Source organism: Halyomorpha halys, unplaced genomic scaffold (assembly GCF_000696795.3).
Source record: "Halyomorpha halys isolate HHAL.00 unplaced genomic scaffold, Hhal_1.1 Scaffold18.1, whole genome shotgun sequence".
Classification (NCBI taxonomy): domain Eukaryota; kingdom Metazoa; phylum Arthropoda; class Insecta; order Hemiptera; family Pentatomidae; genus Halyomorpha; species Halyomorpha halys.
In genome coordinates this window covers 2,585,583-2,610,797 of record NW_027114407.1, presented here as the reverse complement: position 1 = coordinate 2,610,797, position 25,215 = coordinate 2,585,583, and the positions used below count along the sequence as shown (strand labels likewise).

Sequence of the window (25,215 nt, the reverse complement as noted above, 5' to 3'; positions counted from 1 at the left end):
ATAATATATATAATAAATAAATATGGTTATTTATTTATATGTACAAAGATAACTTTAATATGTTCCTAATCATATAAGAGCAGGATCATGGAGTACAGGTACTCCTTAATGAAAGCCAGGATTTCCACAATCCTTAGGCTAATTATTATTATTATTGGAAACCAATAATTAAAATTTCCATTGCAACAGGAACCTCTTCTCATGTCAGAAGACCTCAATCCTTTATTTAATAAGACTAAAAACAAACTTTCAAAAGATAGCAACATAAAACAACATATTTGTATTATGTATAAAAATATACATCATACTTGTGTGAAACATGATACAATAACGATTCTTTCATTTTTAGGAGACAAAAACTTCAAAAGATTAATCAGCAAGTTAAGTTTTCCAGAATCTTTAGACAAATCCTCAGAAAACTTGTGTTGGGAAATGATTTCTAGGATAGTGTTTGAGAAGTCTCCCTGAAAATTAAATATAGTGAGTAAACATTGATAGAGCAAATGGAACAATAATAAGCAATAAAGATACCTACATTAATCGCTGTTTCTTGAGAAGCACCATTTAGGAGAATAGGGTGATTACAAATTTTTTTTAGCGCATGTATTATTTGAAGGTGCAAACCCGTAGAAGGTTCAGAAGAATCAAAATTTTCTACACACTGGTTGTACCATAATTCTGTAACGGCATTGTAAATTTGTTTCTAAAAAATAACATAAATTATTAATATTATAGAGTTCTTAATTTTTAATAGTTAATTATCAATATTTCATTAGAAGTTAAGTACAGTTAAAACTCAATAACTTTAAGGTAAAGAGAGTTGAATTTTGAATACACAAGTTTTCAAGTCATCTAATTATTCTAAAAATCAATTTAAATATGTTTTAATTATCTTGTTCAATGCTGGTAGAGAGAGAGAGAGAGAGAGAGAAAGAAGGAAAAAGTCATGAAGGTTAAGGTCATCCAATGATGCCTCTCCTTTAAAATTGAAATTTAAAAATCAATTTAAGAGGTCCCTATTCCAGCTCCTTCGTAAACGTCGTCTCGTATCTGGTAAGTCTAGTGTTGATAGTCCTTGAATTAGAGGGTTAGTATGTGTTGGAAGTGCGTCATGAAACCGTTTACATAATGATTTAATGGTTGTTTGTACGTAGGGAGTTCGTAAGTCTTTGTGTAAGTTCTTGTTACTGATGTAGGGGGAAGCGCAACTGATCAGTCTTAGTAATTTTGATTAAAACTGTTGCAGTTTCAGTAAGTTAGTTTTTTTGGCATATCCGTAAATTTGTGCTCCGTACGTCCAAATTGGTCTGAGAAGGTAAGTATAAATCTTTAGTTTTTCTGAAAGTGGTAATTTTGATCGTTTATTTAAAAGATGAAATAATAATTTAAGTCGGAAATTTAGCTTTTGTTTTGTTATTTTTTATGTGGGGGGTCCATGTAAGTAGTTTGTCTAATGTCAATCCAAGGTATTTTACTGTGTCTGTCCAGGTTAAACTTCATTTGTTTAGAAAAACAGAAGGACATAGACCAGACGGAGCGTAAAAGTTATTTGAACTGATTTCTCAATGTTTATCCCTGTTTTCCATTTGATACACCATTTATGGATGTGAGCTAGGTGTATTTGTAATCGTTCTGAGGCTTGTGCTGGGTCGCCATACTTGGCTAAAATGGCTGTGTCGTTGGCATATGTGGCTGTGAGAGTGTGTTCCATTGTGGTTAAATCGGAGGTGTACAAAGTGTATAATAATGACGCTAAAATAGATCCCTGCGGAACTCCAGCTTCTGCTGTGAAATATGAGGATAGTGATGAGCCCTGTCGAATCCGGAAGTATCTCTCTTCTAAATAAGACTTTAGGATTAGATAGTAGGTGCTAGGAAGAACTCTTTTCAGTTTATAATGGAGTCCTGTATGCCAAACTCTATTTATTAATATTAACAAAAAAAAATTATGCTAATAGTCTCAACCTTCTTTATTAAAACATATTACTTGTTTTGGTTTTTTACATGTTTAGTTTTGGCCAATCCGGCCATCATCAAGGACAATCTTAAATTTTGTATCATAGCCTCACATTGATTTATAAAACTTTGCAGACCATTATGCCCAAGTTAATTTAACATAATCAAAATAAACCTGTATTTGTCATTACATATAATAATAAATTCTAATAATAAAATTTTTAATAATTTTTGTATTTTACTATCATTAACTTTTTATTTAAATAAAAAAAAACCTAGTAATCCAACATTGATCAAGCTTTCTCTACACAGCTAACTAACATGGATCATTAATCATACCATTTTCACTTACACATATATATAAAAATTTAATTTTACTCATAATACTGACGCAGAGCAGAAAACAACGTATTCATTTTTCACTGGTAAAAATTTGTCAATAATGGCCTGAGTCCGACGCAGTATAAAGCTGCTGGTTGACCTACTCAATTCTTCACTCTTTTCTTTTCCTTCTTTTATAACATCATCACTAGCTTTAGGTTCTTTAGATGCCAATATAGCCTTAACATAATTCTTCTGAAAATCTAAATAAATCCATAATAAATTAATGAAATCAATATATATTATCATTAGATGAAATATTGTATCGACACAGTTGGTATAAGACAATATGCCTTACCTTTAAGAGTTCCCAATACGCCAGGATTCACTAAATCTATCAGAGAGTAGAACTCCTGCAAATCATTTTGTACAGGAGTCCCAGTAAGTAAAATTCTTTTTCGGCATGGTAAAGTATTTAATAGCTAAAAAAAAATTATATGAATTAAATTAATCTTTACCCCCAAAAAATTATATAATAAATCTTAGCTAGCTAAAAAATGTTGAATTATCAATCATTAATTAGTAACATGATTAAAAAATAGGTAGTAAAAAACATTTCTTGGCATTCCATAATTTTTATATTATTTCATTATAATTTTAATTCTATAAGGGAATATCTGAAAATATTATACATTGGTTCTCTTCGCTATCAGAATGCATTTCTGAATGTTTCCAGAAATATGACATAAATCCACTTTTCTTTAATAAGTTTAATGGATAAATGTGAAGTTAAATCTTTACCTTAGAAAAAAGTTGTTATTGCTGGAAACCACAGATACAATACTATTGTTTACAAGTTTATCTCAGAAAGATTTATTTATTTCAACAGGATAACTAACTACATTTTTAATATATTGGGATATAATTTAACTTAAAAAAAAACTATTTGATTCAAAATACTTGTCCAAAGAATTGTACCATATTAGTTAAAAAACAAATATTTTTCAACTTATTATCCGAATGATAACAATTTTTCAGGTATATCTTTTTTGTTTCTCTTTTTTTTAAAAAAAAAAAAGATGTTAGTACAACATATAATGTATAAAGGCAATAATAGATAAATTAATATTCTTTAAGTGTATTCCAACTCACCACTGCTGCTTTAATATTACTATTCTTTAACCGATGACCTTCATCACATATAATTAAATCATATTTCAAATCCTTTAATAGTTCATAACTTCTAACAAACATTTCATATGATATTATTAATACAGGTATATTTGAGTTTTTGATATAATCTTCAGGACGATTCCTCTAAAAAAACATGGCTTTGAAAAAACTATAGTAAAAAATTTTAATTATTAATTCTTCAAAACTGATTCAAGCTTTTAAGCATGAAAATTCAATTTTATAAAAAATTAATTAGATTACAGCATCATTACTTAAAATATTTTGTATTTTACCTGATCTATGGAAAATACTTTCAAACGATGAGAGCCAATCCACCTAATAAATTCATTGTTCCAATTCTGAACAAGACTAGAGGGAACTATAACCAATACTCTTTTTAACAAAGGTTTCCCACCATATGGACCCTGATTCAGTAATGTCCTAAGGAAAAAATATTATGTCAGTAATAGTAATTCTTCCTATTATACCTGTAACATGATTTATATAAGTCTTACCATATAAGAGAAATACACTGGAGAGTTTTACCAAGACCCATTTCGTCAGCAAGTATTGCACCTGTATGTTGTAAATTTCTGATTCCAGAAATGCAACGGTATAAAAATGTTATGCCTTCTCTTTGATGTGGTCTTAAAATGCGACAAAGTCTTGCTTCTACAGCTACTTCAGTAACAGGTAAATAATCTGAGTTAAATTCCCACTAAAACACAATTCATGATATAACTATACACCATAATAACCAAAATAATATTATAAATGAAATATTGTCGAAAACAATTGTGTATGTTTGCTCAATACACACATTATCTGTAGAGCACAAGCTTTGAACTTAATCTACATCCACTTATAATTATTTCCAACTTTAAGAAAATAGTTAATTCTCTGTTCAATAAAAAAGAAAATATACTTAAATATAAAGAATTAAATTATTTTTTATATGCATAAAAAAACTATGACCATACTTTATAATTCATCAAATCAGATTCATCTAGATAGATTCTGTGAGAAAAAAATATCCAAAAGTATCCTAATTCATTTTATTGACTGGCCACAAATTCCACAGACTGCTGAAATTCTAAACTTATAGTTCCCCCGAAACTAAAATTTTTATTTATAAGTTCACAAATCAGCAAAATTAGGATTCTAAAGGTTTATTTCTAACACTTCATATACTTCAAAACAAAATATCAATTAAATATAATTTAAATGAATAAGGGCAACTAAATTATATTATAGGCCCCTACAGAGATGTCATTTGTCACTCATTTCAAAGTATAGTCCAGTTTTATTACTTGTCCCACCGACCACCGATCACAAGACATGATTTGTGCCATCCAATTTGGTGATTCTTTCAGTTTTAGTCAGAAATTTTTTTTTAAAAACTGTTTATGTTACAAAGTGAGTACAAGATTTCGGAGGAGAGGGAGAAGGGAGAAACGGCTTTATACTGGTTCAAGACAACACTGTGTCTCACGCCACTAAGATCTACCTTGGTATGACCACCTCACCTCTGAGCTATTTAATATTTCTTCAGGTAATGTTTGACGGTTCCATACCCTATTTTTCTAGTTTTAATAGTTTTTTTTTTCAGTTGATTTCTAATAAAAAAATTGTTTAGTCAATGGGAAGACATGCTCCTGTTTTAAATGTTTAATTTTTTTTTCTTCTTCAAATTGTCTAAATTGTAATCCTGAAACAAAGGTTTTTTTTTTTTGTTTTTAATAAAACTATTTAAATATTATTAAATGCACCTTTCCTATCCTCCCAATCCTCCTGATTACCTTTTTTTCTCCTTATTTTTCTGTTAAAAGTCAGCATTCAAGGCAGATTCAATAAACTTTATTTCATAAAGATTATTTGTTACATTATTCTTTCCCTTTCTCCATATACTACTTTTTCCTATTGTATATATATATTTATATTTTTAGTATAGGTATATAAGTTAATACTCGCAATGTAATTCAGATATAAACCACTCACTATTTTGTACTATTCAATTATCAGTTTTCAATTTTTATCATTTATGATTTAATTCAATAATTTGTATAATTCTAAATTTGTTTGTATACTATTCCTTTTCAATTGTATGTTACTCTAAATGTTGTTGTTATCTCTTTTGTTCTATAGCCCTGATGAAGACCTGAAACTCAGGTCGAAACGTCGGCATAAAATAAATAAATATGGTTTTGTTTATTTATGTTGTTCTTTGCTGACCGCACCCCCCGACAAACTTCTCCAATCATTTATTTCATAAACCATTCCATATAAATAATCACAAGATAAATCATGTCTAGATCACACATTAATTAGAAATCCTTGACCAAAAATCAGATTCTGTTATCATATAAAAGATGCTTCACAATAGAAAAAATGTTCGCAAAAGAGATTTTCAAAATACTAGATTCAAAGGCAGTCAAAATAACTAAATCTATTAAACATTTATTCAATGCATAAAATTATAATATATAATTCAGTAAATATCTTTATTAAAAAAATAACAATAAAAAAAATATAACATTCTTAGGTATCAGCAACAACCTGGTGCTCATCTGAAGGAGTTGGCATGATCAATGGATCATAGCTTGAATGCAATTTACTCGTCTTTAAAATTCCTGTAAAAGATTTTGATATTTGTGATTTCGACCCTTCAAGATTTTTAATTTTTTTAGAAGCATTAAATTCAATATTTTCATCTTTATCAATGGGACGTTTCAAGGGTGCTTTAGATGATATTACAGCATCAATCACCTAGAAAGAAAAATATTAGAAAAAAATATTTAATACATAAAATAATTTCCAAAAATAAAAGTTCATATTAATAACTACTTCAACTTCCTTATTTCCGACAAAAATTCTGCTTCCCTCTTCAACCGTTACATTTTTTGACCTTCTAACTTGTCCTAAGCTTTTCCCAGAGTCATCCTACAAACAATTAGAGGTCATTTCAGTTTCTAAAACATTATCAAAGTTAAACATACAATGAAGAAAAAACAATTATAAAACATATAAATCACCTTCAGAGTTAAATGACTCAAACCAACTTCTAATGTACCATCTCCATCCCATGTCTTATGCTTCTTTTTTGATATTTTTCCATAAACAACATTGAATATTCTGTAATATATCAAGTATTTAAAAAAAATAAACTGTCCTATGTAAACACCCAAAAATTATATTCATCCCAGGTCTCAAAAATAAATCTATCCCGAACCACTAAAATATATGTCATGGCCCTAAATGGTCTAGATGCACCTATGTTGTAAAACTGAATATGTAAGAAAAAATAATAACTTGTTAGCAATAAAAAAAGTTTCTAAGGATTAACTACAAAAACTAGTTCAAAGAATAATGCTAAACTGTACGTATAAAGTAATGCCATTTAACCCGAAATCCCCGCTCCACACAAATTACAAGCTAAGGTGAAAATAACCAAAAATCGAGTAAAAATACATGCATCAACAGTGCTGGAAATTATACAACTTTTCATCATTAACTGAGCAAATAAAACAAATGAACAATGAACTTAAAAGAGATATTAGAAGTTATAAATTATCTTCTCAAACCGATTCAATCTACAGTAATTACATTGGCTGTCATAATAGTAAAAAAATTAATGAAAACCTAGAAATAGATAAAAAAAAAAATAATAAATAAGAATTACCCCTCCTCTTTTTTTATTGTACAAATACAAAAAAAAAAAAATTAACACCAAAACTTTTGTTGAGAAAATAAGTAAAAAATATTCAAGTTACTACCTGTGATCAGGGCCCCTGCAAGTGAGAGCATTCCAGCATGGGCAGGTAGACTTATATTTTGTTGAGGTCCCACAGAAAAAACTGTAAGAACTGAATGAAAACCGTAGGATATCAACCTCCCCCTCCGTAGGCCAGATATGGTCAGGAAGAGGTAAAGAAAACAAAAATTACGAATTGTGATGTAACCTGAATTGTAGGATAACTGAAATTGGGGAAATGTATAAATGAATGTTCAGTTTTTCAAGAGAAAGCAAGTTTTGGTAGACCACTGAATCATCAACAGGTCAGTTTTTACTGCGCTGTCAGACCAACAATATACTGGTTTCTCTTGTGTCAGTATAAGTACTTAAAGTCTGCAAAGGGTGAAAAGTAATTCCAAAAAATGTAGACCTCAATTAAATGAATTCAAAGTGAAATTAAATCAGTATATATTTGCTGCATTAAAAGACAAGTGATATTTATAGCAGAACATCTGCTGAAATCAATACAAATACAAACAGAAAACTGAATACTGTTGTCTTGCCTTTGGGGCCTTATTGCGTATAAAGAATCATTTTACTAGCTTTTCAGATAACAGAATGAATAACTCCATATAATAAACATCAATATTTTCAGTAATTATTCAATAACAATTAAACGTTAAATAAATAGTTTTAAAGAATAAAAATTTGCATAAACTGTTATGATTTATTCAATATTTTAGAAAAAGAAAAATATTAATATAAGTACTTAACATAAACTGTCAAAACATGAGTTCATTCTTTAGTCATTCTGTTAACTGTTAGCCTAATATCTGCTTGCTGTGCCGATAGGCCTAGGTATGAATTACATAATTAAGGAAAAATATAAAAAACTTAAGATTTTTCTTTCTAAAACTACTTCATATTTCAAAAATGAACTAAGATGAGCTAGCAATTATATTTTGAATTAAAACTAAAATTAATTTCATACTGTAAAGATTCTAGTTTGGTTTCACTTGTCTGAGGTGAAACTGGAATTCTTGACTCTTGTGGTTCAGAAGATTGGCAATTTTTTTCATTGATACTGAACAAAGACTCTCTGTCCTCTCCTTAAAGAAAAAAAAAGGTAGGAATACACTATGTTGATTAAGGATACATGATGTTAAGAATTAAGATGTCAAATAAGGAAGAAACTATTACCATTACTCTTATATTTCAGAGGTGTCACATTAGCCAAAGTTTTGAGGGGTTGTTTAAATTTTGCTAGTTCTGAAGGAGCTTTGGACCTCCTCATTGTCACCAAAACTCAGTATTTTCATAAATTCATTATTTAATAGCTTATATTGACACAAAAGAACAAAATTTTAAGAACTGAAAGATTCAACAAGTGAACAACAGTATAAAATCCAACACTAATTTCAAAATCAAAAAGCGGGAACTAGCCCAAAGAGGAACAGTTCTTAAGATAAAAGGAGTAATAAAACGTAAATTGATCAAATTTAATCTTATTAATTAATTGGAATGTGAAATAATACATTAAGGCAAGGCCTCCACTTATTTCTTTTTCTTCAAATTTTGCAGGGTAAATATAATGTATAGTTTAGCTTAATATTGGAATTTTTCCTTGTATTCAGCTGAAACCAGTTATAGTTTTTAAAATATTTACTATACTCTCATTCGGTTCAGAAACATAAACTGTAAAACAAACGCCACCTTACTCTGCTTATATTAAGAAAATTATATTCCATATATCCCGCCTCCATTCCGATTTCGGCTAACTCTACATATCTCAACTTACACAACCAAGACAAAGGTCCTTATACCGAGACAAGAATTATTTCATGAATTTCCTGCATTAAAAGTCAGCTACAGTTCTGAATTCGGCTTGTTCTGGTTTGGTATTTTTACTTGTTTAAATATCTGATGACCAACGTGGATTAATAGATTTTAATACCGAATTACTTTTTGTTACTTGGTGGTATAAAACAAAACTTCTCAGAGCACTTTCGTAATAGCTCGAAAAAGTACTGTTTCAATAACCTTCGAGTTCTTACTGGATCAGCCCAATATTAAAGTTTACTTTTCGGTTGAAGGAAACGAGTGGGGCTCACATAATTTATTTTAATGACATCCAAGGGAAAATGTTTTAATTTAAAGGTTTATTTCATATTCATTATTTCATGAAAGATCACGTAAACTAAATAGAATTTGTTCCTAAAGTAAGTGACTTGCTTTAAAATATAGTACTCCTATTAACCCGCACTGCTCAGGCTTAGTGTTCACTTGTATAGAGTCGAGAAATTTATGTATCTAGCTTATAATGTCTCTAAAAAATTGAGCGATTGTGTATAGACAGTCAAGAAATTCATGTCAAGACAAGTTTTTGGACCAGTCACTATAAATCTGTCTTCTCATCTGAAATGGGAGCACGAGATAAGTTTGTAGTATTTACTTTAATACAAACATGTCTTATATCGCAGTAACCAAGACACCTTGAATGACCAAAAATTACTTTGACAAGATAAACTGGATCGTAAAATCTTTTATATTAATACTTAGAATTGGTTGTGTTAACTGCTATATCTATCCATTTTGTCACCCTACCACCAACATTATGGGTCTTTACTTCGTAATATATGTCTGTGCTAACTGTTATTTTAATTAATAAACATTAGATTGACAACTTCTTGAGCTCAGGAGTACTTATGGGGCAGAAACTAATATCAGCATCAAAGAAGACACACTACCTCAAATGAACTCCTACCCTGATTCGTTATCTTGGACTACATCTTGACAAACGACTAACCTGGAATCCTCACACGAGACTGAAAAGACAGGAAACTGCACGCAGATTCCGACTACTACAGCACTTACTAGACAAACGGTCTAAACTTCCAACTCATTACAAAAGACTGATCTACATGACAATAATAAGGCCCATCTGGATATACGGAGTTGAGCTTTGGGGCTCCACTAAACCTACGAATTCCTCTCGTATCCAATCTTTACAATCCAAAATCCTTCGTAAAATCCTCAATGCTCCTTATTTTGTTACTAATAAAACCATCCATAAAGACCTAAATGTTCCTTATGTAACCGATCTAGCCCGAACCCGATATTATTCCTTCCATAATAAACTCCCTGACCACCCAAACCCACTCGTTTCTAACCTTGCTTCCTCTTCCATTCCTGGCAATCCTCCAAGGCGCCTGAAAAGAAGATGGCCTCGTGACCTTATATTGTAAACTGTTTTTAGAGTTCTACTACTGGGTAGTTTCTCTACATCCTGTGTCATATCATTATGTCATTTTGATCAAATTTACTGGTTGTATTTTTTTTATACAGTTGTAAATATCAACAAATAAATAAAAAAAAACCCTGTACAAGAAAGCCTTTTAAAAAAAACTAAGGAAACTAAGGCAATGTTTTGTCCAGCAGAATTTATATTTTCCCGAAGACTCATATTTTTCTTAAAAAATTACAAAACTGCCCAAATATGTTGTTCTACTTTTTCTATCTCGTATTTAGTCCCCTCTCCTCCTTTTTCCTCCTCCCCTTCCCTCAAAAACTAAAGCAGAATGAAATACTAAAATAACTGCCCATTTAGCATTCTCAGTCGGTTTGAGATTACACATCCATTTGTTATTATTGAAGTGATTTTTTTGCTTAAAAGGATGGTAGATTTAGATACAGCTAGAGGTAGGAGATAGTTACTGTTATTTGAAAGCTATTCAAGATAGTGTCAAGGACCAAATTAGACGTGATTAATAGATATTTCTAAATGGGCAGTTGTTTTAGAATTGAACCGCTTTTATCCGAGAAGGTTCAGGCGTCGGTCTTCGCAACGTCGGAACTGCCGCAGCGTCGGTTTCTTATCCGGCTTTGGGAGGGTGGAGTGGTTGACTTTTATTTCGTAGGAGTCCCACGAAATGAATACTTGACACTACCAACATGGTTAGAATAGTTTGGTTACCTCTTGATACTTCCCCTCCTCGTATGTCATAAATTAACACGCAGAGGGTGAGAAACAAAATGTTGTTTATAACTTAATTCCGCATTATTACAACCACCCCATAAAAAATAAATAAATAGTAAAATTGTTGGATAAACAATAATAACAATTCCAAACTAACAACACTGTGTCGGCAGTAGTTTTGCCCATTTTAAAAATGTTTAGGGAGAAAAAACCAATGTATGAGATAGAAAAAGCATAACAAAAATAATTCTTGGTATTTAATATTTTTTGACCCTCAATCCCACCCAACCTCAATTTCTTCGAAATTAAATTAGCTTCCCAGAGTATATCGTTGGAAAACTGATGAAAAGAAGCAACTTTTGTGAAATCCCCAAATCGTACCTGAAAATTCATTTTACCAAGAATTTTCGGAAATAGTTCAATTTTACTTATTTTCGTTGTTTTAGCTGCTATGATTGCCTAATGGACGGATACATTCCTCCTACTTGGTTGTTATCTAATAGCAAGTGAATCATAAATTCGGAAAATGTGGTTTTATTTGAAAACTCTTTAAAAAAATAATTAATACACTACAAATTTAAGATGGGACGAGGTTTCTGAGATTTAACTATATTTTTTGTAATCTGACATCTCCTAAATTACTGACATTTTCTGTTGAAATACTTTGTAGATGAAATATGAAGTGAGGCAAGGTATTAAAATCAAGCAAAATTTACAATACAAGTTCTCCTGAGATAAAATAACCCAGTCTCATAAAATGGTCTTTATTTATATAAACCTACTAGCTCAAAAAAGGAAAGTTGTACAAAACTGGAACTCTGTTATATCTGGGTATATTCCCAGGATGTTACAGCAACTTTTTTGCTAATACTGACTTACCAGAAGTGCCACTTTATATCATCACTCATTCTTTATTACCATTTCCTCAAAAGTGGCTCAAAACATTTTGATTAAACTTTTCATAAGGTTAAGAGGTCTTTAAAAATAGCTTGGTAATATCCTGATTGAATAGTCCGATAGGACCTAAATGCCAAATTTACCCATATAGCACCTTCATTTTGTTTATTTGAAATAAATATCATCTATTGTTGTTAGAGATATGGAATAATGGCTAAACATTATAGAACTAGATAATTAACTAGAGGAGGAAATTAATTTTTTGTGTGCTAAGGCAATAATCAGATATTTACTTTACTTACCTCTATATAAAATACTTATATAGGTAAGGGGAAGTATTGCCATCTTTAATAATAAAGAAATTACTGTTTTGGAAAACACAAAGATTAATTTCATCTCGAAGTAGAGTAGTAAGCGAAAGTTGTGTAATACACCTACCATATATTTTCAATAAATAAAAAAAAAGGATAAGTAGGCTTTTCAATACACATATATTTATAATTATTATTAAAATGAAAAATATATAAACAATAAGGTGATTGAGGAAACTAATATAATATAAACAATCTGGGAATAAACTTTAAATTCTATTAATAAAAAATTATTTTATTTAAAATTGCTAAGTTCTATATAATAATAAAATTTGCAATTGTAACAAAAAATTGTATACCTCGTAATTATTATTCAATTAAATAGAAATAAACAATCTAGAAATACAATATTAGTGATGACACTTGATGAAACAGAACTGATTCTCCTAACATATAAGAGGAATATAATAATAAGTCATACTGACACAGATGCAATCAGAAGGACAAAATGGACAACCAAGTAAATAATAAATAATATTTTTATAAAAGTCCTTGTCTCTTTAAATCTTGGTAAGTTTTTCTATTGACTACATTTCCAAGGGAATCTTCATATTCTTCCTCGTGTTCAGGCTGCCAACGTTCATCGTGCTTCATTGTTTTGAGTTTCTCCCACACTGTTTTTAAAAAAAAAAATTATAAGAGATCTATTATATTTTTACCTATTGCAAAATTAGTTGGTTAATTAGTAAGTCAATTACTAACTACTTAAAATACAAATATTTATAATGAAACTATCTAAAAATAGATATGAACACAGAGCAATAATATATCTATTTATATTTATAATTTATTTAATCTATATTATAGTATGAAGCTGAAAAGTTTTCTATATTGACATGCTAATTTCGGGTACTACCGGTCCGATTTGAAGACCCTTTTTTTGAGTCTGATACACCACTTATCCAGGAAGGCTTCATGCTTATACAACGTTATGCAGACAGGGAGAAATAGCCATCCAACTGAATATGTTTCCAAGTTTTTTTTTTTTCTATACGTTGACATCAAGTGCACAGAAATTATTTTCTTCTTTCTTCTACACAACTGTATTTTCGCATTTCTTTTCCAGCCAATCAATTTAACTTGTTAGAGATATTTTATTAATTTAGCTTAGGCCACAGTCTACTCAACTGCAGAAGCAGAAATCAATAATTTCAGTCCAACATTGTATCAAAAACACCATAATGATCACAAAACGATCTTTAATAACTATCGAATAAATTTATGAATTAATGAAAACAAGAATAATATTTTTTAGAATCACTGGAAAGTTTATTATGTTCTTCCAATCAGATCCACAAACCTTGTTTGTATTTTTATTTTAGTTTAATGTTCCTTTCACTGATTTTACTAACCATTCTGACCCAAAAAACTTTAATTTGTTTCCTTTATTAAATAGTTGACAAACACACTTAAAAAAATAAATGAAATAAACTAATATCAGTAATAATAAATACTTACAAGCCAAAGCATCTTCTATTTGTGTAACATTGGCGAAATGTGCAGTATTCGGAATCCCAAGACAACGCATACCGTGGGCATGCCTCCATTCCTGCATAAAAAAATAATAAAAAACATTTAAATATAAATAAATACTAATTTTAATTACAAAAACAATAAATCAAATCAATACTTACAGCAAAATGTCTTTGAAAGGCCTTTGGTCCTTTATAGATAAAATTGCCGCATATTTCACAATTATAACTGATGTTCAGCCCGTGCAACTTGTAAAGCCAATATGGAATGGGCTGAAAAAGATAATAAGCTATATTGACAATAATAAATACAAATAAATTATACATTGAAAATACCTAATGCCTAAATAATTAAAAGTTTTGGATTAAATTATAACTGTAATAAAAAAACTCAAAGTCAATCTATGTTCCATTCATTTCAAGATGTTCTAACTTTTACAAGAAAATACTTTCCAATTTAAAATCATCAAAGCAACAATGATGTTGGCTAAAAATGTTCAATAACCAAGATTCAAAAGTATTAAGTAAAAAGTTAACATTAATTTTTCTACAATATTAATTTGATATTACTCTTTATAAAAATAGTTCTACTAATGTTCAATAAATCCAATTTATTACTTGATGTTTTGAGACTATTACAAGTAAATTGCTTTCTAGTTCAGTTGTCTATAATATAATCGAACAATGAAGATTTTCTAAAAAAAAAAAATTCAAAACTACCATACCCCATATACACATACATAGCCAAAAGATTTTTTAATTATTTCCAGTATTGTTCTTCAAAAAATTGGTCAGGAGGTAAATAAGGACAATACAATCATAGAAATTTGATATAGCAAATCAAAATTTATTTTTTTTAGATTCAGGAGACTCTAAAACATGTATATCAAGTGAGATTTTTGTCAAACCAATTACCATCCTTCCACTGCTTCAGGCAGGTAATGAATAAAATCAAATCATAATATCGGGCCATTTATAAATAAAAAATTATAATTTAATAAAAAATAGAAACATTTGAAAAATTATTATTGAGTAACAAATCAGATAAAAATAATTTCTTGATAGTCAGGAAACGACTGACATCTCTTCACCACTAAGCAAAAACTAATTCAAGAAGCTTTGTCTCATTTATATGTTCATTAATGCACGACCACAGGTAATTTTTACAATCATCGATAAAAATTAGGGCAACAAATGTTAATAGTGTATTTTAAATTAATTTTCATAGATATAAGTAAACATTTTTATTTTTGGACATACTGGAAGATTATTGATTGACCGTGTGTAAAGATGAAAGGAATATGGTCCGGGTGCGGTAAAAAAAAACTCAAATAGTAGAAATATACTATTTTAATGAGCCAACGTTTCGCCCCACGTTGCAGGGCTTCTTCAGGGCTATTTTGACGGCAGTCAGATATACTAATATAATATACTAAATATAATATACTATTTTAATGAGCCAACGTGGGGCGAAACGTTGGCTCATTAAAATAGTATATTTCTACTAATTGAGTTTTTTTTTACCGCACCCGGACCATATTCCTTTCATTTTTATTTTTCTAAGCAGTAACTGATTTATCTCTTAATCCGTGATATTTCTTTTCAAACAGAACATAAAAGATTTACACACCTTTCCATCCCAACCAAGAGGTAGATTTTTTGGATTGTAAGGAACTCCATCATCTTCTCCTTCACTTTCACTTCCTGAAGACGATGCTTCACCTTCCGAATCACCTCTTTCTTCTCCTGTTCTAGCTTGTTTTCTTTGAACGTTTTCTTTTGTAGCAGCTCGTTGTTCACTTAGTAGTTCAGCTAACCTGATTAAAATGTTGATTATCAAAATTGAATAGATTTAGATTAAATAAGATATAAATGTTTCAGTCTTATGCATAAGAACAATAACTGCCGGAAAATGTGAAAAATAAGTTTAAAAAACATACTCAGACAAAGCATAATTCAACATAACAAATAATATTCTGTTTATTTTTATCCCGGAATAATATTCAAATTGTGTCTCTTTGATAAATTAATTATTATCAATTAATTAATTCAATTATTAATTATTTAATACAAAAATTGAGGGAGAATGTTTATCACAACTTAGAAATAAAAAAATAATTCGATCAACATACTTATAAACTTGAGCTTCCAAGAATGCAATGTCCCTCTGTCTTTCAAGATCACGTTCTCGATTTGATTTTCCTGGTTTCGACTTAGCTAGTAAATTTGGATCAAGGGACTTTTTCCCTTTAGTGCTGAATAAACGCTGGGCTCTTTCTTCTAATGTTCTGAGAAAAATAATTACTAGTTACTAAAAATTACTAGCTTAATCTAATTTTATATACATATAACAATAATAATAATAATAAAGGCCTGGCAACCCAAAGGTTCGATGCCTATAAAAATGAATGATCAAATAGTTATAACAAAAATATCCATATAGTCTCACACCTTTTTATCATCTTTAAACTCTTACATTTCAGGAATAAAGTTAATTAGACATTGTAAACCAAATAATTATAATAAGTGAAACCGTGATAATAGTTATTGACTAATGATAAAATTTGACAGAGGCATAATAGTTATAATAGTCTGCTATAGTCATAATAGTAGTAATAGGCATAATAGTCTGCAATAGTGTGATAGCTAATGTTAGCTATGATAGTGTGAATAAGTTGATAGATCCTTGAGAAAGACCGAAATGGCTGAAACGTAGGAGTTTACAGATAATAAAAAAGTGTGACACTATATAGATATTTTTGTTATAATTAATAAACTCTGAGTGAAATGGGCCGAATAGTGTGCTCATTTGGTATGTTAGCTCAATTAAATATGCAGTCTTACATTTCTATCTCACAAGAGAATATTTTTAATTATTTAGAATTATAAACAAGTTAAAAAATCTAATAAAATGTCAGATGGGATAAGGTCACTCAATAATTTAAAACTACAAATGTACAGTTAACTGAAAATTATAACAAAATATTCACCCTCCACATTTTAAACCTAAAGCCATTAATGCTGATTTAAGCCTGTCCAAGCCAAGGGAGGCCAATTCTTCAGGAGATGAAAAAGCAGATAAGTCAAGATGGGCACCAACGTTGCTTAACACACTGCCAGTTTCTTTCTACATAAAAAGAATAATTAAAAATTTCATATATGAAAACCCACCAGGAATAATTTCTAAATTAAAATCTTGCATCTTAACTATAAATAAAATTATGATAAACTATTTTGAGAAAGATTAATTGATGAATTGATGAGCTAGTAAAACTAGAAAATACAATAAATAAATTATATCTTACACATCGCACATTCAGAATGGAAGGGACAGAACTCAATAAATAATTTGCGTCAAAGTATTTGCTTTGATATTGAACTATTGAACTTTACTATTATTATTATTATAATATTGAACTTTACTTGTATCTGATATTTATCAGATACAAGTAAAGTTCAATAAATAAGGAACCAGAATGTTTCCTCTAACACATATTGGTAATTCAGCCATTAATTGAAACGATTAAGTGATGTGCAACTATTGAAATTTCTTTTACATTTGTACCGCTTTCATTCTAGAACTACAATAAAATATGTAAACTAAAAAAATTGTAACAATTAAAAAAGGATCAGATACTCACTGGCCAACCAGGGAAAGTACCAGCTTCCCATTGTGATATGAAGTCCTTTTGAACATTAGTTAATTCCTGGTCGAGATCCAGTAGCGGCTTTATTCTAGCAATGTAATCACAAAGATAATTCAGAAGCATAATAACATATCTTTTATATTCAGAACTCTTCCTATCTTTAGGAATTTCATATAGACGGTCAAATGTAGTAAGATATGTAATATAATCCACTTTCTGTAATAACAATACTTATTTAAATAAAAAACAAAAATATCTTTAAAAAAAAAATGTATAGTGAAATAAGTAAACCAACAGAAATTGGGATAGACATGATAGAATAGATGAAAGGAAATACATTTATCACCTACATATTTTCAATACTGTTAGATATTAAGAATGACTTTAACTTACTTCAACTCCTTTCAAATTAATGTACTTTTCATAGCATTCATGAAGATCGAGATATTTTCCATATCCTTCTTCATCGGTAAATTCTACTAAATTTGATGTTTCTTCAGTAGGATTTTCTCTAAGTTTCGCCAATTCCTCAAATTCAACAGACATGGGAACAGAAATTTCATTGGGTATCCTGCGATAAAATTCCTTAATGGTCTTTAATCTTGAATAAAATTCAGAAAATTCATTAGGACCTGAAAGCGCAGCAACTTCATCTTTCCTTATACCATCCTTGTCTTCATACAGTTCCTTTAGCTTATGAGTGCTCTCCATATACTGATCTAGAAGCATCTTCAGCCTGTGATCAGAGTTTATTTGTTCTCGATAACTTGATTTTTTATGCAACATTTCCTTTACCATAGCATCCATTAATCTTTCTCTTTCCTCATGATATCTCCTTTGCTGCTCCAATATAGTCTCCATTTTTAAGTTAATCTGTGGATTATAATGTAAAAATCTGTTTTACTTATAAACAGAAAGCTCGAATTAACAGTAAATAATTTGATACAATCAATTCAATCCTGCTTTCAATTACATTTAATTAATAAATTAAAAATTCACGGAAGTAAAATACAACCTCACACACAAACAATAAAGACAGGTTAGGTATTAAATATCATCAATAAACACTGTGTAGCTAAACTACAAAGAGGTAGAATTTTTAAATGTATTGTAAAATTGTAATTAGATTTAGGGTTAAGTAAATAATTTTTATAATAAGAAAATAATTAATAAATAAATGTAATATTTAATTAATAAAGCTATAAAACAAATTATTCTACACAATCATAGATAAATAGAAATATTAGACGCTTCATGACGTCAATATCGTCTAATATATATGTATATATTTTGTTCCATGTGCATATAATTTCAGGTGACAGTCTTCTTTCATATATTAGAGATCGTTGCTCCAGATCACAATTAATAAATGGTTAAAGAACAGTTCTGTATGAATTTAAGAAATATTTTGGGGAATTATCATTTTTTAATTCTTCTACCTTCCTTTCCTTACACCAACAAGTTTTGTAGACTGGTACCCCTTTGCTAAGTTAGTGTGACTTTTTCTTTAAAAATGTCTAGAGACTGATTACCTCCTACGTTGTGTAGCGTCCAAAGACTGGTACTCTCTCAGTTTCATTCCGTTTATACTAGCTTCTCTATCCTATATCTAATTCCTGCATTCCTCGATACATTGTTAACATTGAAAATATGAATGAACACGCAATATCGAGGCCTTCTGAAATACCTGATTACCCACCTTCAATATCAATGAAGATATATTTTTTATTATGCAGAATAATTTAACCCTTTTAATGCCGAATGGCGATATATAACTTAGTTTATAGCGCTGCTTAGTTCCAATAAAAGCACATCTGACAAATAAAAATATCTATAATTGACGTATTCCAAAGATACTACCGCAGATTAGGATTATTTTCTTTATTGGGGTGGTTCTATAGACTATACCAAAGCTAGTTGGTATGTCCAAAATTAACTCCAATCTATGGAATACGCCAATTGCAAAAAAAAAGTTGTTTGATAAATGTGGCTATATTAAAACAAAGCAGTGATATTACTATTATCATCTCAGTTGGCACTGAAAGAGATAATGATTTATATTCCATTACATTTGAGTATGAACACCACAAATATAAGATTTTTCCGAAATATATTGTGATCAAAAATAAAGGAAATCTTAAATTACACGAATAAATTAAACATAGAGGTTGCTCTATTTAGTATAACTGAAATCAAAAATAAAGGAAATCTTAAATTACACGAAGAAATTAAACATAGAAGTTGCTCTATTTAGTATAACTGAAAACAATCACAACTCTTCTTTTTCATTATTATTTATAGAGTAATGGATTAATGTCCTACTTAATCATATCTCATCATAAGTCAACACTAAATTTAACCCAGAATGGAAACCCCGAGTTAAAAGTTTAAACTCTAGCCTGTTGTTACTAAATAATAGTAGATTCTTACTTCTGTTTCAAGCGATTTTTAACCTGCTGTATCACATCAATGATCTTTTATGGCACCTATTATTTACTTTTCCCTCCTATATAATCAACTATTATTTTGTAAAGCTCTTCCTCACTCTTTGGCAAAAAAAGACTTCTGAACGAATCATGAGTGACTAATTATAATTTTAATTGTCAATTCTGTTGTCAAGTTAACAACCTTTTTTTTTTTCAGTTGTAGGTTGTATAGTCCTTTATTCTTTCTTATAAGCCTAGAATTTCTGCTGTTTCATAAAATGACAGAGAACCCTCGGCAGCAACAAAATACCGATGAGGGACAAGGTTTTCAAATGTTTATGATGATGGAAAATCTCATAGACAAATTAAAGCTTTTGGATTATGAAGAAGAATTCATTAAAGTTCTGAAAATGAGACCACTAAATAGGTATGGAAATAATAGTCTCAAAATGATGAAAAATTCGCTGGGATCAGACCAGTTATTAAACTTTTTCTAGAGGTTTCATTCTAACTGTTTTACAATGTTAGTTAATCAATATAACATATCATTTCTGTCAATATAATTTCTTCTCAAATTTCTTTTTTGTCAAAGTTTTGATTATAGAAGTCCCTAATTAAAGTTTTTTAAATATAAGCACTCACATATAAGTTTTCATATACTTGCGTGACAGAACTTGAGGAGGATTCTTAGAGGAGAAACATCAGTAACCAGGATTATTATAAAACAATTAAAAATCTGTTAATTATATGAACCAAATTAGGCATGATAATTGACAAACAAGAACTCATAGGTATAAATATACCTTTTACAACAAAAACCTTTATTAATGTTCTGATTAAAAAGCTCTATGTATATAAAACATATATATAGTATATGGTATAGTAAAAAAACTGGATAGTAAAATTCTAACAAAATAGTTCCTATCAAATAGTATGAGCTAAAACTAGAATTTTTTAAAAATTAAAGTGCATAGTTATTTTGAAGCTATAGAATTTTCTATTTTAATTTTTATACACAATTTGAAACAGATCGTTACTGAAAAAGTTTTTTTGTAATGGGTTGAAAGTTCATAATTACTTAAATAATCAATTAAAGTACACTAGTTACTGATATACACATATGTCCTTATGTGAATTCAAATTTTTTAATTAATAAACTCATTGTTTTAATTCATTTTTAGGTTTTATAATTATTTACTAGTCATTGAACTAATAAAAATTAAAAAATCGTAACATACTAGTGCCACCCCAACATGTGTCCAGTGTTTCTCACTTATATGCAGTGTTCAATTGTGGGTTATAACCTTCATTATAATTATTATAGTTTGTTATAGTTATTACTGTTTTCATTGGATCATCACTCGCTATCCTTTTTTCAACAGGGGTATACAAATCTCTCATAGATCCACTTCAATCAAAGTCGGGCCTAGATTCACATAAATACCTAAAAGATTTTCCTGGTCATTTAATTTAGTTTAGATCAAAATGGCACATTGTGTATTAGAGATCATTTCTACGATCAGATACACTGCTAGCCTTAGTATACGACACTCTAGACTTAAACAGAATTTGGGTTCAATTGTGCTCTGCTCTCTTAGAATTCATAGTGGAAAGCATAAGTTTTGATTCTGTTCACTTAGTAGTGTAATTAAAACTTAGTTCTAGAATCTATTTCTTAATAATGATTGGAAGCTATATTGCAATAAAACATGTTAAAAATTATTATTTTAATATTGAATTTTTAAGGCATTACTTTGCATTGCAATCGAACCCAGGCGAACAATTTTTCATGTTTGCTGCACTCTCTGCTTGGCTTATTAGAAAATGCGGTATTTCTCTTAAGCAGCCTGAAGAAGATGATGATCCTAACTCAACAATTGCCAGCATCCTAGATGGCTTAAGAAATCTTGTAAATAAATTATTAATAACTTGCCTTACTGTTTTTGTATATTTTATTGATTTTGTATTTTATTCTTTACAGGGAATTCCTGTTGATTTTTCTCCTAATAAGCTCAAAAAAGGTTCTGGTTTTTACGCTCTGCAGTGTTTAAACAGTCTTGTAGAAAAAGCCTTTACAGTTAAGAATATAACTTTTAAAAGGTAATGCTGTCTTTTTGAAACAAGCTCCAGTGGTGAGAAATTAAAAAATCCTTTTTATACTATTAATATTACTGCTTTAATTAGATCATAACTGTTAAAGTAGATTCATTCAAAAAGGATAAACAAACCACCTAACGGATCCTTTTCAATGGGGGTCAGGCTTGTACTTGTAGCATTCTGGTACAAGTCAGGTTTGGAATTCCCACCACTGGAGCTTGTACATTAGTACTGCCTTTTTAATTTATTTGTCTTAACTGGTAGTACTCCAAATCTGCACATAATTTTTACTTGTCTTTGTTCAGACCAGTGCCTCCTGTAGAACAGTTTGATTCTTCACAAACTGTTGAGGAAGATGAAGAATTAGAGTTAGATATTGACAGAATTGAAGAAGAGATGGCTCTGGGAGTGAGTGATGTCGATGAAGATAATGAACTGGATGTAGACGACCTTTATCTTGCTTCAGTAAGTTTTATTATTCTTTTCTTCTGCTTTTGAGATTACTGGTAAAACATCATGTTATGGTTAAGATTACCAACAAGTTCTTATTTCTTACTTCCCATAATTTAAAAAATAAATTGAATAATCATTGTCAATTTAAAAAGAACAGTCCTTGATTAAATTATTTAATATATATATATATATATATATATATTTGTTTATACTTATCATCTCCAAAAATCTATTCTATAGTGAACATCTGTTATATATATATTGTTTAAATCAACAATATTTGTTGGAAGAAGATAGTTGATCGTAGGAAGATATGTAGGTTAACAATAGATAGTTTTCTTTTACTATTTTGATACCTTTATTGACCGCCACCTGGAGTATTTTCCTACAAACAATATTTATTATTTAAATCTTTTTTAAGTTAAGCAAATTGTTGGGGGTTAGTTAATCTTTTATATGTGCAGAAGTCAACTGTTGTAACTTAAGTAAAGCTATAATAATTGAAAATTATGAATATAAAATTAATGAAATCTTATATAATATCACAGAGGAGTACAGTGGCACTGTGGTAAGGCACAAGGCAACTAACTCCAAGAACCCAGGTTCGAATCCGGCTTTGGCACAAAATTGTTTCCTGTTACACTGTTGCCGTGAGTCAACCGTGTGGGTTCTGGAGCCCCCCTGGGGTCCACCCAGCCTGATAATTTGAGTACCCTTAATTGGGTAAAAATCTGGCGGTCGAGCGTGATTCTGACCAAATCACCTCCTTGCACAACCGTTGGTCTAGTAACAGTACTTCTTTACAAAGTACTGAATCCCTGACCCTTCATGGGCTGTAGTGGTACAGATTTAAATTTAACAGTTTCTTGATGTATACAGTTAAAACATCTTACCAAGGAGTAGAGAGTACCTAAGTTTGAAAATATGGTTTAGATGATTTTAACTCATGGCATTTCAAACGTTGTTAACTCTATATGTATTGTTAGTGATTACTGAAGAGGAGTGGCAGTTATAACTCAGTTGAATTATGGTTTTACTTAATACTGAAAAAATATAAAAGTTAGTTTTGGACTTAGGCTTGTAGTTAATAATATTTTCTCTGATTTTCATCTTTAGTTATCCTGAATAAATTTATTGTGCTGTAGGATAAGGTGCAATAAGCCTAGAGGAAAAAGCACTGGTCATATATGCTGCTTGGTATGCTAAATATTCTTTTGACCAAGAGGCATTTTGGTGGTGACAACTGCGCTTTGTGGATCTACTCTATCCATAGCAATATTAGCTGATAAATCAAGAAGTTGGAGCAAAATTCTGACATATTCTCCCAAGAATACCTTAAAAATTGAAAATCATGTATCTTTACCATTACTTATCCACTAGGGCTTTAATAAGTTTTTACATTTACTATTACCTTTTTAATTAATTATTAAAGGTGGTTGGTTATTTAGGATTTTATTATTACTTATTGAAAAATATCTTAAAGAAAAATAATAACATCGAACTGACCCTCTTATAAAAATAAAGTTTAACCTAGCTGACTCATTGAATTTTTTTAATGACTTTTAATCGATAACAGGCTTTTATGGAGACAACAAGAGCAGAAGAAATAATTGAAACTGATGTTACAGCAGAAGCCTGGAATTTGGAACTAGAGAAAGTTGTTCCGATGCTCAAAGTTTCAATAAAGTCAAGTTAGTGTGAGCTTCCAAAATCATTTCTTGGAGCACTATGCACTGTCTACTTTATGTTTTAGACTATTTTGTTTTATGCACTTTTATTTTTTTAAATTTATCATGTGAAAAGTATAAATTAGAGTATTCCAAATCAGGATCAGTTTTAACTGTCTCTGAAAATCCAAGTGTTAATTTGTCAAAAAATTATGATTAAATTTTAATAATGAAGTATTTGTTTTATCAATATATTGATAAAATGGTTTGACTACTGAGGGATCTTTAGCTATATGGATGTTGCTCCATTTTTATCTGGTTTTCAGTTAAATAAGGGTTCCACGGTAATAGTAATAGTGAAAGCTATCACAGTCACTATGATTGTATAACATTTGCTGTCATACTATCAGGATTTGCTTGATAGTTGGGAGCACTATCATCTATTTGTGCATGTGTGAAAAACATACTGTCACTATCATTGTCACTGTGGCACCTTAATTTCAGGTTGGATTTCCAATAAAAAAAGTTTTTTCAACTCATAATGTAAAAAGTGAGCTGCTCTGATAATTTGTTCCAACATTTACTGCTAGATGGCAGCTAATAGTGCCATTTGACCTAATAGTGCAAGAACGATTTAGCACATAATCCAGAAATACCTCAGTTCTGCCAAGATCTCTTACTGCGACAATCTTTTCATATCATACAATCTGGGACTTCAACAAGATAAACAGTGTATATCAATGTAAGGGAAGCTGCAGGATGAATAAATCTTTTCCTTTACAGTATTCTATTTTACTGTTTAATAATGTGTATAATGTTTCTATTAATAATTAAAGAGTTTTTAATCATTTAGTTCTTTCTATATATATATTGTAATATGCTCCTTTTGTAGTAAATAGTATATTTTGATGTATAAATGGTTTTAATATGTTTTATTTTATGTATCATTTTAATATTCATTGTTTTGTTTATCCAAAAAGCAAACTAACCAAGTTTCATTGTTTATAATAACTTCGTGATGCCAAA

At 29.7% G+C, this 25,215-nt stretch overlaps 3 protein-coding genes across 4 annotated transcripts in view; 1 reads left to right on the top strand and 2 right to left on the bottom strand.

The window, feature by feature from the left end:
- The window catches only part of LOC106680423 (DNA repair and recombination protein RAD54B), a 13,627-nt gene extending 5,028 nt beyond the window's left edge, over window positions 1–8,599 (bottom strand). Inside the window, exons 1-12 of the mRNA XM_014420130.3 lie at window positions 8,384–8,599; window positions 8,175–8,292; window positions 6,483–6,582; window positions 6,295–6,390; window positions 6,007–6,216; window positions 3,966–4,168; window positions 3,744–3,891; window positions 3,430–3,594; window positions 2,636–2,759; window positions 2,338–2,540; window positions 536–703; window positions 309–464 (exon numbers count right to left, since the gene is read on the bottom strand). Of these exons, the coding sequence (XP_014275616.1) occupies window positions 309–464; window positions 536–703; window positions 2,338–2,540; window positions 2,636–2,759; window positions 3,430–3,594; window positions 3,744–3,891; window positions 3,966–4,168; window positions 6,007–6,216; window positions 6,295–6,390; window positions 6,483–6,582; window positions 8,175–8,292; window positions 8,384–8,477 (1,785 nt within the window). The 5' untranslated portion in view covers window positions 8,478–8,599. The remainder of the gene's footprint in view (window positions 1–308; window positions 465–535; window positions 704–2,337; window positions 2,541–2,635; window positions 2,760–3,429; window positions 3,595–3,743; window positions 3,892–3,965; window positions 4,169–6,006; window positions 6,217–6,294; window positions 6,391–6,482; window positions 6,583–8,174; window positions 8,293–8,383) is intronic.
- Window positions 8,600–12,888: 4,289 nt separating this feature from the next.
- On the bottom strand, window positions 12,889–18,559 carry noi (splicing factor 3a subunit 3 noi). Its single transcript, XM_014421161.2, has 8 exons — window positions 17,940–18,559; window positions 17,541–17,762; window positions 16,890–17,026; window positions 16,032–16,187; window positions 15,530–15,716; window positions 14,062–14,172; window positions 13,886–13,976; window positions 12,889–13,041 (listed from the first exon to the last, which is right to left on the bottom strand). The coding sequence occupies exons 1-8, from the start codon at window positions 18,405–18,407 to the stop codon at window positions 12,908–12,910; spliced, it is 1,506 nt and encodes a 501-aa protein (XP_014276647.1). The 5' UTR covers window positions 18,408–18,559; the 3' UTR covers window positions 12,889–12,907.
- A 1,570-nt stretch (window positions 18,560–20,129) lies between these two features.
- IFT57 (intraflagellar transport 57) overlaps window positions 20,130–25,215 on the top strand; it is a 62,991-nt gene continuing 57,905 nt past the window's right edge. For both annotated transcript variants that reach the window (XM_067051597.1, XM_067051598.1), the window contains exons 1-5: window positions 20,130–20,399; window positions 21,719–21,881; window positions 21,954–22,072; window positions 22,375–22,534; window positions 24,099–24,213. In XM_067051597.1, coding sequence (XP_066907698.1) covers window positions 20,251–20,399; window positions 21,719–21,881; window positions 21,954–22,072; window positions 22,375–22,534; window positions 24,099–24,213 — 706 coding nt within the window. In that variant the 5' untranslated portion in view covers window positions 20,130–20,250. The remainder of the gene's footprint in view (window positions 20,400–21,718; window positions 21,882–21,953; window positions 22,073–22,374; window positions 22,535–24,098; window positions 24,214–25,215) is intronic.